Source organism: Hesperophylax consimilis, chromosome 8 (assembly GCF_061612785.1).
Source record: "Hesperophylax consimilis isolate HC1 chromosome 8, BYU_Hcon_1.0, whole genome shotgun sequence".
Classification (NCBI taxonomy): Eukaryota; Metazoa; Arthropoda; class Insecta; order Trichoptera; family Limnephilidae; genus Hesperophylax; species Hesperophylax consimilis.
Window position 1 is genome coordinate 7,696,207 of NC_142843.1, and position 17,240 is coordinate 7,713,446.

The 17,240-nt window shown below is 33.5% G+C and overlaps 1 protein-coding gene across 2 annotated transcripts in view; it reads left to right on the plus strand.

The window, feature by feature from the left end:
• Positions 1 to 12,350: 12,350 nt before the first annotated feature.
• Cen (cerebellar degeneration-related protein 2-like) overlaps positions 12,351 to 17,240 on the plus strand; it is a 153,174-nt gene continuing 148,284 nt past the window's right edge. For both annotated transcript variants that reach the window (XM_089634840.1, XM_089634844.1), the window contains exon 1: positions 12,351 to 13,207. In XM_089634840.1, the coding sequence (XP_089490966.1) occupies positions 13,135 to 13,207 (73 nt within the window). In that variant the 5' untranslated portion in view covers positions 12,351 to 13,134. The remainder of the gene's footprint in view (positions 13,208 to 17,240) is intronic.

Here is a 17,240-nt window from a genome sequence, read left to right on the forward strand (position 1 = left end):
GTTTTGTATTACTTTATGTTAGCTACCGGCTTAATTTACATTGAAGCTACCAACAATGGTGCATTTTAACGCGTGGCTAAATGCTGCGTATAGGCACGAGAAAAACGCGCGAGCCGAACCACGAATTACGGAATAGGAACGAAAGGAACCGCAAATGGCGCGAAACGACTTTTGCGGTTGTTTAGTTCCTTTCCCACAAGTTGTGGTTCAGCTCGGCAGTTCTGCTTGCGCGTTTATACGAACCTTCAAAGATACAAAAAGATTGTCGCTATGCACATACCGGTATGAGCACTAATATTATCGGTATCTTACACTTACCTTCGATTATTATTTTAAGATTTTTCAGTAGGCTTATAACACACGGTGTCCGGAAACTCGTAGTACAAGCGGAAATCTGTATCACTCAGAGAAACCAAACAGAATGAAACAGTTAAAAAACATTTTTTTTTTTCCGATCTGAGCTTTTCGATTTTTTTATTCGGCAATAATGACAGGGCAATAGTTTTAACTTACTAATTATAAGAAGATTAGTTAATAAATAAATCAACCAGTAAGAAACATATTTTTTACTACAATTTATCGATATTTTTTTTGGTTTGACGTAGGATTGTACCTTGCTTCCCAGGGACTGGAAACCCTCGCCAATTGCCGATCGGGTAAGGCCGACATTTTTTTCCTAAATTAACAGCTGTAATGACATCCGATTTCAGAGAAATGCGTAGGTACATTTATGTCCTCGTGTATGCGTACGTGATTGCCAACAAAAAATGCTACAATGTATTGTCATCGACAACGAGTATATCGGCCGAGTTTCAGACCGTTCGGATGTGGGAAAGTGGGTTAATTTCCGCGTCCAAGAGTTGTATTAATTCTTTGCCGAAAACAAAAGTATAATTCTAATAGGTGTATTAAAAAATAGATGTATTAAAAAATAGATGTATTTAAAAATATATTGGTAAGAATTTATAAACAAAAAGTTTCTACGCGTGGAAAGTAGAATATGCATTTAACCAAGGTAAATAAACGCATGAGATAATTGTAGATCCATAAGTTCATTACCGTTAGAGATATTAAAACAAACAGGTACTAATGGCAGCACGCTGTACATTCTGCATATTCTGGCATGCTAAATGTATAATTACATCTCAAATTGAACGATATAAAAACAAAGAAAGAAAATACGTATTAATTTTAAAATGTTGTTTTGGATCGCACGCGAAAATTCACAATCCAATTTTAGACATATTAATTACATAATCAATGGTCTATTTTTTTCCTCATTAGCTAATTACCTGACTGATTAAAAGGGTTTTTGGTTGTGAAACCGTTTTATAAAAATCAGATAAGAATAGTGTGGGAATGTAAAGAAAAACTGCTTGATATAAATAAATCTGCTCAAAGAACAATAACATCAATTTATTTTTAATTAAATGATATCTTAATCGAATGATTGATTCATAGAATCAAGTAAGCTTACACTTCCATTTATTTTGATATTAAATGCACACTTTATCTCTATATAATTTTTTCCACGTTCCATAATAACCCAATCGGGCGTAATAAATGTTTGTTGATTATAATTTTGCTTTACAACAAACCCTTTTTGTTTATTCATATACTAATTAAGCTATGTACTGTATAATAACCAATCTGGCATTATATAGGTTTGTTAAGGCGATGCACTACGTCGTGTATATTTTAAATTGAGCCGCTATCAATAACAACCCTTACGTAGATAGCGATTAGGTTTAAATTCCCGCTTAACACCATCCGCCTGTTTTGATTTATGCAAGAAAAAAACATGGCCAAAAAGGGCAATTTATTTTATTTTGTTGATGTTCAGGCATAAATATTTAATTTTTTTCGATCATTTTATAAATAACTTAATTTGCCACATTATACAATAAAATCATAACCGAAAATGGCTTTGTAAGTAGGAGATTTTGAACTTTAAAGCAATTTTCATAGGCCTTTAGATTATTTTTTTCTGGGCTTATAAAAAGACTTATCCAAAAAATTGACAATTATTTCAAAGGCCAAGATGTATTCTAATTGCAGTATTTAATTAAAGCATCTAAAACATTTCTAGGCGATCAAATTTTCAAACCAAAAACACATGATTTTGCATTACTACGTATGGCATCGCCTTAAACACTAACATGCTTAGCAATAAATATTTCATATATTTTCTACTAATGTGAACAATGTTATTAAATATTTTCCGCTTCTATTTTCATAGTACCTTAAGTACCTATCGTGTACTCTCAATATTATAATATTTATTACTTGAACAACTATTACTTGAAGGTATTACATCTCTTAACGATAGCTAGCATTGTATCTGCTAATATTGTCTATTATGCTATGTAATATACACTCAATATTGTACTCCTGACTAGCTTTCTTTACATTGTATACATGTAAAAGCCTTCATGGCGTGAATAAATATTGTATAAAGTGACAAGTAAACACACAAATAATCGTTTTGACTGAAGCAGGAAAAAATACTAAAGTTACATTGTTAAAAATGTTACAAAACATAAATAAGAAAAAGAAAATCAATAGACGGGATTAAATGCCTGTAAAATTTTATATGTAATTTTGATGGCATAAGGTTAACAAATTTTCTTCAATCAGTTCATTTCTTGGGATAACTTACAAAAACATGTTTTGGATTAAACTCAATTTTAAAGTTTTATTTTCATTATAAAATAAGGATTTTGGTAAATAAAATTAATAACAGATTGTTATAAGCAATAATTAGTCGCCTGAAATATCCATACAAATAGAAAACATCTCCCGAGTAAAAATAAATGCCGCCGACGAGAATATTTTACTATATTACTTTTTTATAATTTGCAATGCTTTGTGCTATGCATAAAAACCTTGTCTTATAAACATTAGTTTATCATAAAATACAAAATAATAATGTTAACTGAAAAATAAATCTCTTTAGTGTTGTTTATTAAACAAACATGCTTATTTTTTTTAATAATATTTTTGTCTATTAACAGACGTAGATTATAATACATAAACATTAAAATTATCGCTAACTCCAAAAACCATAAAATGAAGTTAATAACTTTTGGCAGTAACCACACGATTTATAATAAAATAATACATTAGTGGACCCCGCAATGCGTAGCTATTGCTAATTTATTTCTAGGCGTCTACGACTTCTACCATTCGCGATTGTATACCACAAAAAACTACATTTTAACGACTTTCATTCGACTCAGTATCTCAATCCGATGCAGAGATATTGCGTTAAGTATTTCTCAACTTCTTCTACCATTCAAATGACTCTCTAAACACTAATAAGAACAAACTTTGAAATTTTCAGCGACATCGGTTGACTACTTTTCGAGTTTTGTGAGCGCAAACATACGCAGGTTCAATTTTTATATATTAAGATTATTTTGTTCTCCAAGTCATTTTAATTATAGAGGAACAACCACAGACATAGGAATTAATAGACGAGAAGATAATGGCGAGGGGTAAAATCAACTGTTGAAGAACGAAGGGAGTGAAGCTGACTGTGATTCGTCAATAAATCAATCTGACAGTAAATAGGCATCTCGCATTATAATATCACCATTTACTTCTTAAAAGTAAAATCTGCTTTTGAATGAATAGACATTTTTACATGGGAGCGCAAATTACTCGCCACGTTATGAACAAATTTGCGAAGTCCAAATTCGGTTCTATTTTCAGAGTCGAATATTTCGTTTAAGTATTTAGTTAAGACACTTTTATAAATGTTCATAATTTACTTCCCAGCAACCAACCAGCTTTGTGTTTCGCGTCCAGACGTTTCTCGATGTGATAGTAACAACTGATTCATATTATACGATGTGAATATGCTTAAAATAAAGTAAAATAATGCTTATTATATGGAATGTAATACGACAATTGGGTTTATTCTCTTTTTCACATCTATTTTTACAAGTTTTCATAGTACAAGTCAACATTTTGCCGTGTTATTTCGTAAAATGAACCGATGATGCCTCGACCATAGTTCGCACAAGAATGATGACGTCACGTTTTCAAATTTCACTTGAGGCCATACGCGAGCACAGCCGGCTCCAATGGAACCGGTATGGGGAGTGGGGATAATACGCTTTTAATCACTTAGGGCAGGTCTACTAATATTCATATGTCTATGGGAACAACAATAAATTGCGAAAAATTGATAAAACATGCACTCGTTCGATTTATTTATAAAATATTATCGTTATAATTGTCGATTAATCACTTTCCACTGTCAATGCAGTTAGTACATCCTAATAAATCATTAATTATTTTAGCTCAATCTTAAATCAAGTGACCAACATTCTTTTCCAATAAAATATAATTCGTGGAAACACAAAGAAATTTTACTCAATAGATTATTTTTTATCTATTTAACAATGAGACGTCATCTTTATGGCGATCGGTTTCACTGGTGGCCATTGTTAAATTTGAGACTCACTCTTAAATAATTATAAATGAAGCGAGTATTGTTGCATAAAAAGTAACTCGACGGGTTTTGCTACCTGTTACGAGAGGAAGGTGGCCGGGGAATCGAGCCCCGCCTTGTATCTTGTATGGTGAGTGCACTGCAAACCGGTGTTTAAACAATTGCAGGAAAATGCTTGCAGGATGCGGTTTACGGAGGTTTTTCCAATTTGAAAATAAAAAAATGTAGTGAAAGTAAAAAATATCACGAGGGTGCCAGATGTTTCACAGAACTTATTGAAGTGAAACTTCTTTACGCGCGTCATGCAATTTCGAGGACCGGAGTAAAACCGACTCATGACCGAAACGAAAATGCGGGTACCCCCACCACCGATTAAAGTTCATTTGATCTAGTCAAAGTTTTGAAGTAACATATAAATGCTTCTTAGCTCATCCCGACAACTGGCGTTGGTGGTGTAATGGTCAGCATAGTTGCCTTCCAAGCAGTTGATCCGAGTTCGATTCTCGGCCATCGCACATTATTTTTTTGTTTTTAACGCCTTTTTCATTCAATATCTTATTTTTTAGTAGGTCAGAACATTTTTTAAAAGAAAATAATATTGCAAAATAATAAAAACACTTATCTCACTGTGATAAAACATTACTCCGCTAGAGCGCGCTTTGCGTTATTGTGTTGGATTAAAATTATTATCTAATCCGTATATTATGATAATTGTATTACATTTATTTAATTAATTTATTTATTTTGATAATATGTAATAATTTACAGAAAAAAAAATTAAAACTATCTCCCTCTGATAAAATATCCGTTCGCTAGAGCGCACTACGCGATCTTGTGTGGGATTCTATTTCTGTACATTGTACATTATTTTTAAAAATATATTATATTTTGGGTGTGATGTAGGTAACATTATAAAACATAACAAGCTCTCATATTTTCAGAACCTACATAATATAATCAATTTATGCGGCTTTGCTTACAGTTGGTGCTCAGCGTGGTTGGCTTTCAATCAGTTAAGCGAGGTTCGATTCTCGGCTGTGGCATTTTTGAAGTGAAACCTTGTTGAGGTGGGGGAGCCGCTCACGAACGTTCTCTCTCTTCTCTTCTTTCCTCTCTCTCAGACACCAGCGAACTGCGCCACGCCAAGCATCAGCTGAAACTAGAAGTTTCACTTCTGTCTTGCGTAGGCTTGACACACCCACTTTTTTTTTATTATTTTTTTATTTTTTATTCTAGATAAAAGAAAATTACATTTTTCACTTATTTAACTAGAAATAACATATATATTACACATAAATATATTACACACTGATATTATTCACTTTCATTGTTTTGTTGATTGAGCATAAAACTGAACAATTTTTGTTTTAAATGTACCTAACTTTTTTCATTTTTAATTTTGTCTGGGAGGCAATTGTATATGTTGCTTCCCTCGTAACCAATGGATTGCTTGCCATAATTAGTATGTATGGTGTTCAAATGTATTTTATCGTTTTGCCGTGTAAAGTGTGTGTGTACTTGGGACGTTTTAATGAGTTCTGTATTTGTATGTATGAGTTTATTATTTATTTTGTAAATAAGAAGACATGTATTATATTATTTTATAACTTGAACAATTCATCAATTTGACGGCCGGCATAGTCCAGTGGTAACGCATTGGACTGCCATTCCGAAGGTCGCGGGTTCGAACCCGGCGTGCGCAAATAAATTTTATTTGATTAATTTGTGTTATTTAACAATTAATTAATTAAAAATAATATAAAGTATATTTGCGGCACGTTCCAGAGTGGAAGATACAACCAGTATCGCCCTGGTGTAAGACCACCATTCAGAATTGAAACGTTGCTCCAAATGGCTTTAGCCGTGTTTAGTGACTAGATCTGAATAGCCAGGTACTTCCCCACCTTCCTCTTTCCCTTCCCCACTTACCTTCAGCCTCACAACATCCCCCAATTGGGGATGCCATAGTCTCACTGGCTCCAGACGGGAGCAGTTGGGACTCTTGTGAGGTATTCACTATAAAAAATAAAAAAAAATCAATTTTTAAAGTAAATTTTCAAGATATTTTAAATTTCTATTCAAGTTCCGTTATTATTTCACCACGGGCCGGTCGTTTAACAGTACTTGGATAGTAACAGAAATTGAATAGCACTGTCACAGAACTTTAATTTAACAATAATTCATCAGTTTAATAAAGTTTTGTGAAAGATCTATTCAAGTTCTGCGAGTATGGGCCAGTTGTTTCTCTCTGATTGAATGTTTTATTCAAGATCCGTGAAACATCTGGTCCATACTGTCAGAACTTGAATAGAACTTTCACAGAAATTGAATAATAATTTAGAATTTTATTGAATCGTTCAAGTTCTGTGAAACTGGCTTTTAGATCCTAATATGAAAGAAAGCGAAATCGATTTGTGTGATGCTGCTTCATTCTGTCCGGAGCCAGTAAAACTATAGCATTTACTTTTAGGAATATTGAAAAAAAATGTGGAGGGAAATGAGAAGGGGAAGAGGATGGTAAGAAGGTACCTGGCTATTCAGATCTAGTAACTTCCTTCATATATGTTACGAGAATGTTGTAAAGATGAAGAAATGGGGGGAGATTACTCTACAGAACTAAAATAATAAGAGAACACTCACAGAACTTGAAAATTAAGTTTAAAATTTTAAGAATTGTTCAAATTCTCTGAAACAACTTGTCTTTAGAGTCTTTCACTATGTTTCACGCTGAGACATTCATTCTGATGACTAACTTTAGTGATGAATAAATATGACTATTATATTAAGATTTTATGATTCTAATATCTCTTAAATAATCATTGAAATTGCGGATTAAATTTATCAGCACCGAAGATTCAAATATTTATCGATTGTAGGTAATAATGAATTTGTCACAATCGATTTTACCCAGCAGCTTAGGAAAACAATTGGGTAATTTCACAAACTATGAATATCGTTAAAAATGCGTGTAAAATTTCAAGTTTTTTTTTTCTGACTGTGATCATTGTACTGAGAATGAAGTGTAATTTTAATATTTTCATTCATGATTACTGACTTTAAAAACGATCTTAAATCGCACACTCCGAAACGGTTGCAACTACAACGTCATCTTGACATCATATTACATATTTGACGGCCGGCATAGTCCAGTGGTAACGCATTGGACTGCCATTCCGAAGGTCGCGGGTTCGAACCCGGCGTGCGCAAATAAATTTTATTTGATTAATTTGTGTTATTTCACAATTAATTAATTAAAATAATATATAGTATATTTGCGGCACGTTCCAGAGTGGAAGATACTACCAGTATCGCCCTGGTGTAAGACCACCATTCAGAATTGAAACGTTGCTCCAAATGGCTTTAGCCGTGTTTAGTGACTAGATCTGAATAGCCAGGTACTTCCCCACCTTCCTCTTTCCCTTCCCCACTTACCTTCAGCCTCATAACATCCCCCAATTGGGGATGCCATAGTCTCACTGGCTCCAGACGGGAGCAGTTGGGACTCTTGTGAGGTATTCACTATAAAAAAAAAAAAAATCATTTATAATAGAGCCATCCGTTGGACATAAAAGCAACATGCGCTATTGTTTCTCTATCTGCCAGGCAGACTGAGCCACAGCAACGTGTGGCGGAATACAGCTAGTTTACGAATAAAAACGATTATGCTGATTTGGCGGCAAATCAAAAATAGAATATTTTAAATATTTATAGAAAATTTATTCCTCAACATAAAAAACAAAATAAAAATATCTTCAATATCGTAATTTTTTTTATACATAAACGTAACATTGAAAATACCCTACGTACATCTTCCAAATTCGAACTTAAATCCTTCGCTTTATCTGATAGATATTTAACCTCGTTCATAAAATAATTTCATGGAGAGATTTGTTCTCTTATTTATTTCCCTCCTATCTGACGATCACTCTCGGTTCTCCGTGTCCAATCAGTTCATCGCAAGCTAAGCGATCCATTAAATAACAATTAATTCATTGGCCACGCTGCGTTCTACTCCAATAGGATTTCTGCGTACGGCCAGACATGTTCTTTTTTATTTATTTAAAGTCACTTTATATTGTGAAAACGATCTAGCACATATTTATGTGGGTTTTTTCAGTCTAAAATCTTATTATATATTCAAATCACATGGTAGACAGGAACGAGTATTTTTAAAAGAACATAATATATTGTGTTCTAAATAGCTTACCAATAAATTCAACTAAACGTGTGTAAAATATTTTAAAATCATGAACAAAGTTTAAATAATGTTACCCACTATTTGAAGTTCCCGGCGTTGCCACGGCATTAAGCAGAGGTTTTCAGTGTCAGATGTACACAGTAATTTTCCTCTTACTTTGAACGTCAAGTGTGCAAAATTTCATCAAGTAGTTTCAAAATTCTGTTTTAAGGGGTGGGAAAATGGAATGGGATGGTTTAAAAAAATCTTATTTAGATAATACCCTTGCTTTTCTATTGAAGGTCAATTGTGCAAGATTTCATCTATCTCGGAACAAAACAGCAGGTTTGTATAAATAACAAAGCCAGACCACCATACATACACTCTTATATAATTATATAATAATAATATATAAATAGATTTTTGTGAAATATCAAGTATAACTAAATTAAACATACGAAGCCGTTCTGCTTAGATGAAATCAATTGGGTAATTATTGTAATTAAAATATATCGCGGGCTGTGAAAAGGTTAGAACTTGTAGAATAAACTATAAAAAGTATTCCGAACAGTTGAACTGAATCGTACCAAATATAAACAAATATAACAACACCCCCATACACACAAGCCCTGCTTATTTATGGGGGTACATCGAATACTTATATTATGTAATTAATAACCTACTATATTGTGTAATTATATTATGTAATTGTTATATTATGTAATTCGTGTATCTTTTTTTACTAATAAAAAAAACTAAAAAAAAAAAAAAAAAAAACTGATAAAATATAAATGTTTAAAATGGTGAAAAATACTATATGTACAACAATACAAAAACATTACATCACTTAATTTTAGACCTAGATAAATGAAGAGTTTTCGAAATTCTTTGTTCTAGGGCTATTTTTGTACTAATTTTCATATATTTATAGGCAGGTACAGTAGAAATAAAATATAATAGGTGTTTGCCAACGACCATACCATGTTTCTCGTCCGATCACCGAAGTTAAGCAACATTGGGCGCGGTCAGTACTTGGATGGGTGACCGCTTGGGAACACCGCGTGCCGTTGGCTAATTTTTATGGTTATTTTACTTCTTTATGTTTTTTTTAATGTTTTATCGTTTCTATCACTAAGATTTTTTCACGAAAACGGCGCTATACACGGGTCTCTTCAAGACACAGTTTTATTTTCCTTAGTAATATCCATCACACAAAATTCCCAAAGATGACATAGGCCCAGTGAGAAAAGGTTTTCTATCTTATTCTCTATTTTCTATTGAAGCATGATCTCGTCATACCGTTGACGAGAGTATTGTGGGTGACCAATGACCGTTGGCATTATTGACTTGGCGGTATTCTATAATTTGTGAGCAACTGGTATCACATTGTTCGGGACATGAATGTGGGTAGCAAATATTAACGAGCATGTGGAAATAAAAATAGTCAACATGGATCCAGAGGCGTAACAAATTTTAATTAGTTTCTTCTACCATAAAACGAATTTTTAATATTTCAAATTTTTTTTTTGGAATTTTCTAATTTGGTTGCTCTATTATTATGAATAAGAACTTGAGTTAATAATTATACATCCACCATGTAAAATATTATGTTTTATCAATATCGAAAACGAGGCCATCTGTGCTACACATTAATTTATACGAGGAGGTTTTGGTTTAATTAAATATTTGAAAACTAGAAGATTTATAAACAATAGACCTCTCGTCCTCAAAAGTATGTTTTTATTTTTGTCTCATATTTAATAAATCAAAACCATATTTTCCACTGAAATCATAAGATTTGGAAGTAGGTACTTAGTGCTTACCTACATAATAATTATAATCCATATATTTTTAATTTCAAATAAGGAATAATACAATTTTTCCAAAGCAATGTCACTATTTCAATAACAATTCTTTTCTCAAACTTTCTTCAGGCACGTACTCTAAATAGTATTAAATATAACATAATATTAAAAAAATGTCCAAATAAAAACGACGGTTTCACTTTTGAAAAAATAATCAATACTGAAACATTCAAACGGCCACCATCTTGAAACGGAAACCGAACGTACAAAAAAATTAACAACAGACGAAATGCAAATCGGTCGAGTAAAAACAGGACTTGCTACGTCAGTCAATTATTTATACATTTATAGGTATGGATTTTAAAGCTATATCTTTGATTGTAGTAGATTGATCATTTCAATATCATTCACTACAATTTCTCATTGGATTGGTCTGTTCCAAAACCTTTATCAAAAGTTTTAAATATTGTTTTTGGTCCTTCATAGAAACCTGTTTTAGCCTTCGTTCTGTGAGTTTTTATGTCGTAATGTTATGAGAAAATATACGAAGCGTCTATTGGAAGAATTCCTTTGATAAAATTGACACTTACGTTATGTGGCCAAGCGGGAATTCATCATGTGGCAAGATCTCGCGGACATCAACAGGAAATAGGAATATAAATAATGATTTATACCGCAATGTTCTGGTTTATTGGTTCTTGTTCTTGTGTTTGCCGTCATGTTCGGTATAACAATATAACAATTCACTGAGAGAGGGCTTGCTAAGGTTAGGTTTAAAATATCATATTTTATTTTAGTGTAATGGGAAAATAAACAGTTTTATATAAATAATTACATTTTACATGTTGCAGTGAAGTTTCCACAAAAAATATTTTTACATACAGATAAAAACATAAATAAACAGAAAAACATAAAAAAACCTTAATGAAAATAACTGAGATATCTCAGATATCTTACACACAGCAGGGGAGAGGGTACATAATTAACAATTTGTAAAGTTGAGAAGCTCAATTAAATGGTAAGGAGAAGAAGAAGTAGAAATGGAAAGTTGTAAAACATTCGCCTATACAGATCTAGCCCATCTTCTCTTCGGAATGGAGGTAGATAATTCAATATTCCTTGACCTGAATTACTTAAACGGATTAATTAAGAGAGCCCATCAGACAAACTCAAAAAAAACCATACATTAAACATCCCTAAAACAAAATTAACTCACAAACATTCATTCACTGCGCCTCATATATTTTCAACATTTCATGTTGTGAATTCGACTTATTTAACTCAACATCTCACATCTTCAAACCTAACATCATTAAATAACAGACTAGATACATCCCATACCCATGGGCAGTTGTTACTTTTTCTCTCTTTTATATTCACTAATAACTAAAACATGAGTGAAAACAAATTATTGGTTCAATTAAATACATATATAAATAAAATATATGTACACCCTGTGAAATCACCTCCCGAAGTTTGTGGTCTTTACCCCCGGACACTACGTAAGTACTACTATTATAGTACCTAAAATATGAAAAAAAATAGCTAATACTATAATTCAATTTGCCCACGCCAGGTGGGTTCTCAGATTCTCAGATTCGCCGCTTGTCAAAACGTAAGGATGTGGTTGCACGAAGCAGCATAAAGCGGGCTACTTTTAGGGATCGGTAAATACAGCAACACAGCTTCCTTCGCTTCGTAGATTTTGACCACGAGCTGCCTCAGGCCCAAGGCGCGGGGTTGTCCCGTGATCCCTGTCTGCTGCTAGCAATTTGTCCGATCAGCTGTCCCGCAGTCCCGCCACTGGCAACAGGCAAGCGACAGTGGCTGGTCTGCGCCGGGAACCTGTTTCCCCGAGCCCCGAGTCGGCAAGCGCCTAACCTCGCTCGCTACTCGCTAGCAGCTTATCCGTGGCCAGTCCACATCAGACCGCCGCGCCTCCCACACACGCGAACGCTCGGAATGCGATCGCGCGGGAAATTCGTTAATCGTCAGTCACTTCGCGTCTAATCAATTCAAATAACTTCAACCGTCAATTTTCTTTGCTTCGTGTTTAAAAAAAAATAAACAATTCAATTTTTAAATTCGTGTTCTAAATTTAAATTCTTTGATTTATCATTATTGTCACTTGTTCGCGCTACCGTTATCCGTTCGCTCGATGTTCAAATTTCAAATTAGTATTCCGCTCTCGTTTTCGCGGGTTTAAGTAATAAAAAAACAATATGTGTGAAATGTTTGAGTGCGTTAAGCAGAGTCAGGCAGGAGTGGACTCCCCGATGCCGACTCTGCCAGAGCCCGAAGCGGCTCTTTAATCCCCTTCAACTCAACATTCTGGCGCGGCTAACTTAAATATAGGGATTAGTGTTGTTTCGTCCGTTTTTACACATAAACCTAAGTTGTAATCTTAAAATCTAATTAGAATTGTAAATTATCGCGTTAATTATTAGTTTTCTACCCACTTGGACATTCTTTTTTTGACAAGACTTATTGAATATTCTACCTGTCCGAGCGTTTCGAAGAATAGTATTTTGCGTCACGCCATCTCTTTGCAGTCGTAATGCGTCCGGCCTAGTTAATCCCCTGTAGCCGTTTATCTCATTTGCCTTCCAAATCGGATACTGTCACGCCACCGCTTGATGCATCTAGGATACTAGCGGCTAGTACTGGATAGTGGGGTTCCCCTTCCCAGCAAGATGGCCAGTTTCCAGGATCTGGAGATGGAATGGGCAGCTCTGTGCCAGGATTCCAGAAATTGGTGTGGTTCAGGTAGGTTGCTCCCAACATATAAAATCTACCCACACGTGCATGCTCAACAATAAAAATTATCAAAGATCACATTTCATCTTTTTACAACCTTTTTTAACACTTACAAGGACGATAACAAGATTCAAGCCTAAATGTATAAAGTTTAGGATCAATTTAACCAAAAAAATAATATTTAGTTCAACTAAAAAGGCAACCTGTTTGATTGCAACATTACAACATCGAATTTAGATAAATAAATGGCCTTTGGGTGCTTAAAATGGCACGAAGCACGATTTTTAGATACCAATTCATGTTTATTTTAATGTTGTTAATAAAAAAAAAACAAGATTACGATGCATAATTTGATTGCACGTTTTCTGTCGGTGATTACTCCGTTTTTCCAAAACAAAGTTTAGCAATAACAGCACTTTAAGATTCCTATGTAGGTACACATAAATAAATATTTATTTTTATTGATCTGCGTCGTTTAATCAGAACTTTAAGTTTACATGTGTTACTCTGTAAACTGTGATTTAAACGGTATTGAAATGATTGTTTGAAATAGTTTATCGTTGAAGCTTTATTTTAGTTAACTAACTGGCCTAAATAAACCATTCTGATTAAAGCTCAAGGTCATTGTTACCTTCTCTACAAAAAGCGTGTTTTTAGTTTGTGGTGTGTTATACAACACAATGAGGCGAGTAATAACAACAATATGCTTTCACAAATCTTTGGATTATCACGAATTCGATTCATCTCTGAAATAACGGCATGTATACGATTATTTTTGTTGTATAAACTCTAAAAAATGCGTAACTCAAAGATGGTAACATTAATCCACTTGTACGGGTCGTTTTATTTCGTTTCATTTTCGGGCAAGTTGATTTGCGATGGTTCTATTCATGTTCTGTTATTATATCGACTATATTGACCAGTTGTTAAACTAAACTGAAATAATAACAGAACTTGAATAGAACCTTCACAGAACTTGAAAATCAACTTTGAAATTTGATGAATTGTTCAAATTCTATGAAACAACCCGTCCTCATTAAAGGTTAACTACTGATAGTGTATTTTGCTTTTGGATGTACAATTTTCTCCCATAAACAATATAAAAGAATAAACATCTCATTTATTAGATTAAATAGAATGATGTCTCAGGAACAAGGACCACTTCACCATTTAGTGTAACACAGATGAGCTTGGATTGATTGTGACAATAAAATAAGCACATGCTTAGGGTATTAAAGGAAAAGGGTAGGCTTGCGGGATTTATTGAGTGCAAATTATTTGAATGCAAAACTGCAAATGGTGCATCTGAATCAATATCATCAAGAATTGGTTCCACAAAATAATCAAATTTATTGATTCATGCAACAATAAAAAGTAGAAACCAGATACCAGAGGTTTTGTAACGTGAAAGTACGTACAGTTTTAGTTTTCAGGGCCGATATGTAGGTAGAAGTTTATTTAAAGAATTTTAAATTAATTATTAGTATCTAAGATAATCCAGAAATATAGCGCGTTGTAGATAATAAATTAAATAATGTAGATAAGTCGGTTCTAAAAAAGGATGACAATACAAAAATTATGAAGTTACTCTCTAATATTACATTTAGGTAGGTAATTTTGATTTATTATTGTTTATATTTTGTGTTAAACATATCTTATCTTGGATAAATATATTGGCCTCCAAAGGTTAAGTTGACCTTGGATACCAAAAACAATTAGTCATTATCCCTTATTACTTACAGTGCGAAGACATACTGTTATCACTTCGCGTTTATCTATGATTTATCTATTATGTTATGCTGTGGGTATCTGGTTATTGAAGAGTATCCCCCGCACGGAGAAAACTTATCGATATAAATTGTTGCAATTTTTTTTAAAATCTGGTAAAATTATTCGTATTCCTGTTAAAACGGGACTGTAGGCCTTCAACAAATGAATTGACAGGTTAAATGACTGCTGGTTACTGCAGGATTACAGAACACGTGCTCATAAAAATGATTATATTATAATATTTATCAGGAAAATGATGCCTGCATGAAAAAGTGTTCTAATTTAGTCTCAATTTTCTAATTTTATTAAGAAATGGATTACAATCACGTTTTTAACAGGACTTTACACGGATCTAACAAATCAGCCAGCCTTATTTTTCTACGTGTAGATTTGAATATATCCACCCACGTAGATATTTTAAATGAATTTTTAAATCAGGTATTATTTGTAACCGTCGAATGTTAAAATATTCGCTATGTCCGATGGGGCAAGCGATTTTAAAATAGTTTTACCTCATCCGAATTGATTCTTATTCCATATTATGAGGAGATTTCACAACCTTACAAAGAACATTCCTCGATGTTTCTCCACCCATTCCAATAGCGGACATACGATAAGAATATTTCCAGGTATGCGCCTTCGGAGAACATACCATTATTTCATGGTCGATAGAGTCTACAACCAAATAAAGTTTAGGTAAAGCATACTGAAATCATTTTCCTACGCCTTGTACCTTGTACAATAAAATTGGAAAATTCTACCATTTTCATATGTTCCTGATTAATTAAAAATGTGAAAGTCGTTTTTTTGTGGAATTCTACATTATTCCATACTAAAATGTTTTATCGTTTCCGCGTGTAACAGATGTTAAATAAGAATGGTGTCTTTTAATCAGATAATAAAATTATAATGTATAAATTAGAAGCGGTCACATCATTAAACATACATAGTTTTTTAAGTGACACCTCACAAGAGCGCGGTGTAAAGGCAGGGGAGCTACGTCAGCACTCGGTTGGGCAGCGTTGGGAGGCGGGTTATGTAGGGGCTGTAGGAAGGGATTTATTGATCACAAAAACGAGTCGAAGAAGCGGCCCGTTCTTTTGAAGCCAACATCAATTGTAAATTGGTGTTCCGGTCGTGTGCATCGAGTTTCACGCACGTGCACCGGGGATTAACGCGGCTAGCTTCTAGAGCAGGCTCCATTAAAATACCTGTAGAACAGACCTAGCAGGCCCACATTGCGTCTGGATGGCAATCAAATTGCACCAGACAATCATTGATTTATTAGGATTCATTGTTTTTACAAAAAAACCTTTATTTATAACGTTAATCTTATAGACAAACTAATAGTCACTACCTGACTGCGCCCTAATTCCAGCACTATTTTACTTATTGAGCAAATAAGCAGAAAGCTATTGCTTGCTGTATTATGGAGCATTTTAAATGTAATTAATGATATAAATGACATTATGAGCTGAAGATAGTTCTGTTTATCTAGAAAAGGAGATCAAATTTAATGACCAAGTTCACCGTTAGAATTTTTGCAGCTTCAGAAAATAGCTTTATATTATTAACATATTTCAAATCGGTTAAGAGTAATTTTCTGTAGCAGAAAGAATTTTCCATGCTAAAAAGTGGATAAAATGTGATAAATAAATAATTGCGTTTGGTGTTAAGAAAAAATTGATTTGATCGTTTGATGTTAAAAAAAATCTTACGAAGCTGGGTAGTAACTTATAGCTTAAAAACATTAATTAAATTAAAGATTTGATCTGGAATTTTTTTAGATGCGTCTTGACAATCTTCTGGTATGGCATTATATATGGTTTCCATAATGTTTTACATCCTGTAATAATATGACACTTACAGTTCACGACTCCATTGTGCTGGAGACGGATTATCCTAGTGCAGCCATTCATGCGTTGAGTGCAAGTAATAATTATTCACCGCCATTATCATTCTTGGTGCGTTGTCTGTCAGACCTGTGATAAGTGTAGTCTGTAGACTAGATGGTCCGTGTGACTTGTACTTCCTACGCCTTTTATTGTGTTCATAAACACAAAACAAACACCCCATTTACATAATATGGAAATATTCTATGTACAATGTAGATAATAATAGAGAGTTCCATAAAATATTTACTTTCTTAAGATATGCGTGTAAACTGTGATAACGTTTGCACACACACACGCACGCACATTTGTTTTTAATTATAATATTTTAACACTCGGCTCAAAGGGCTTTGAACCGCTGTTTAATGGGTAATTTAAAC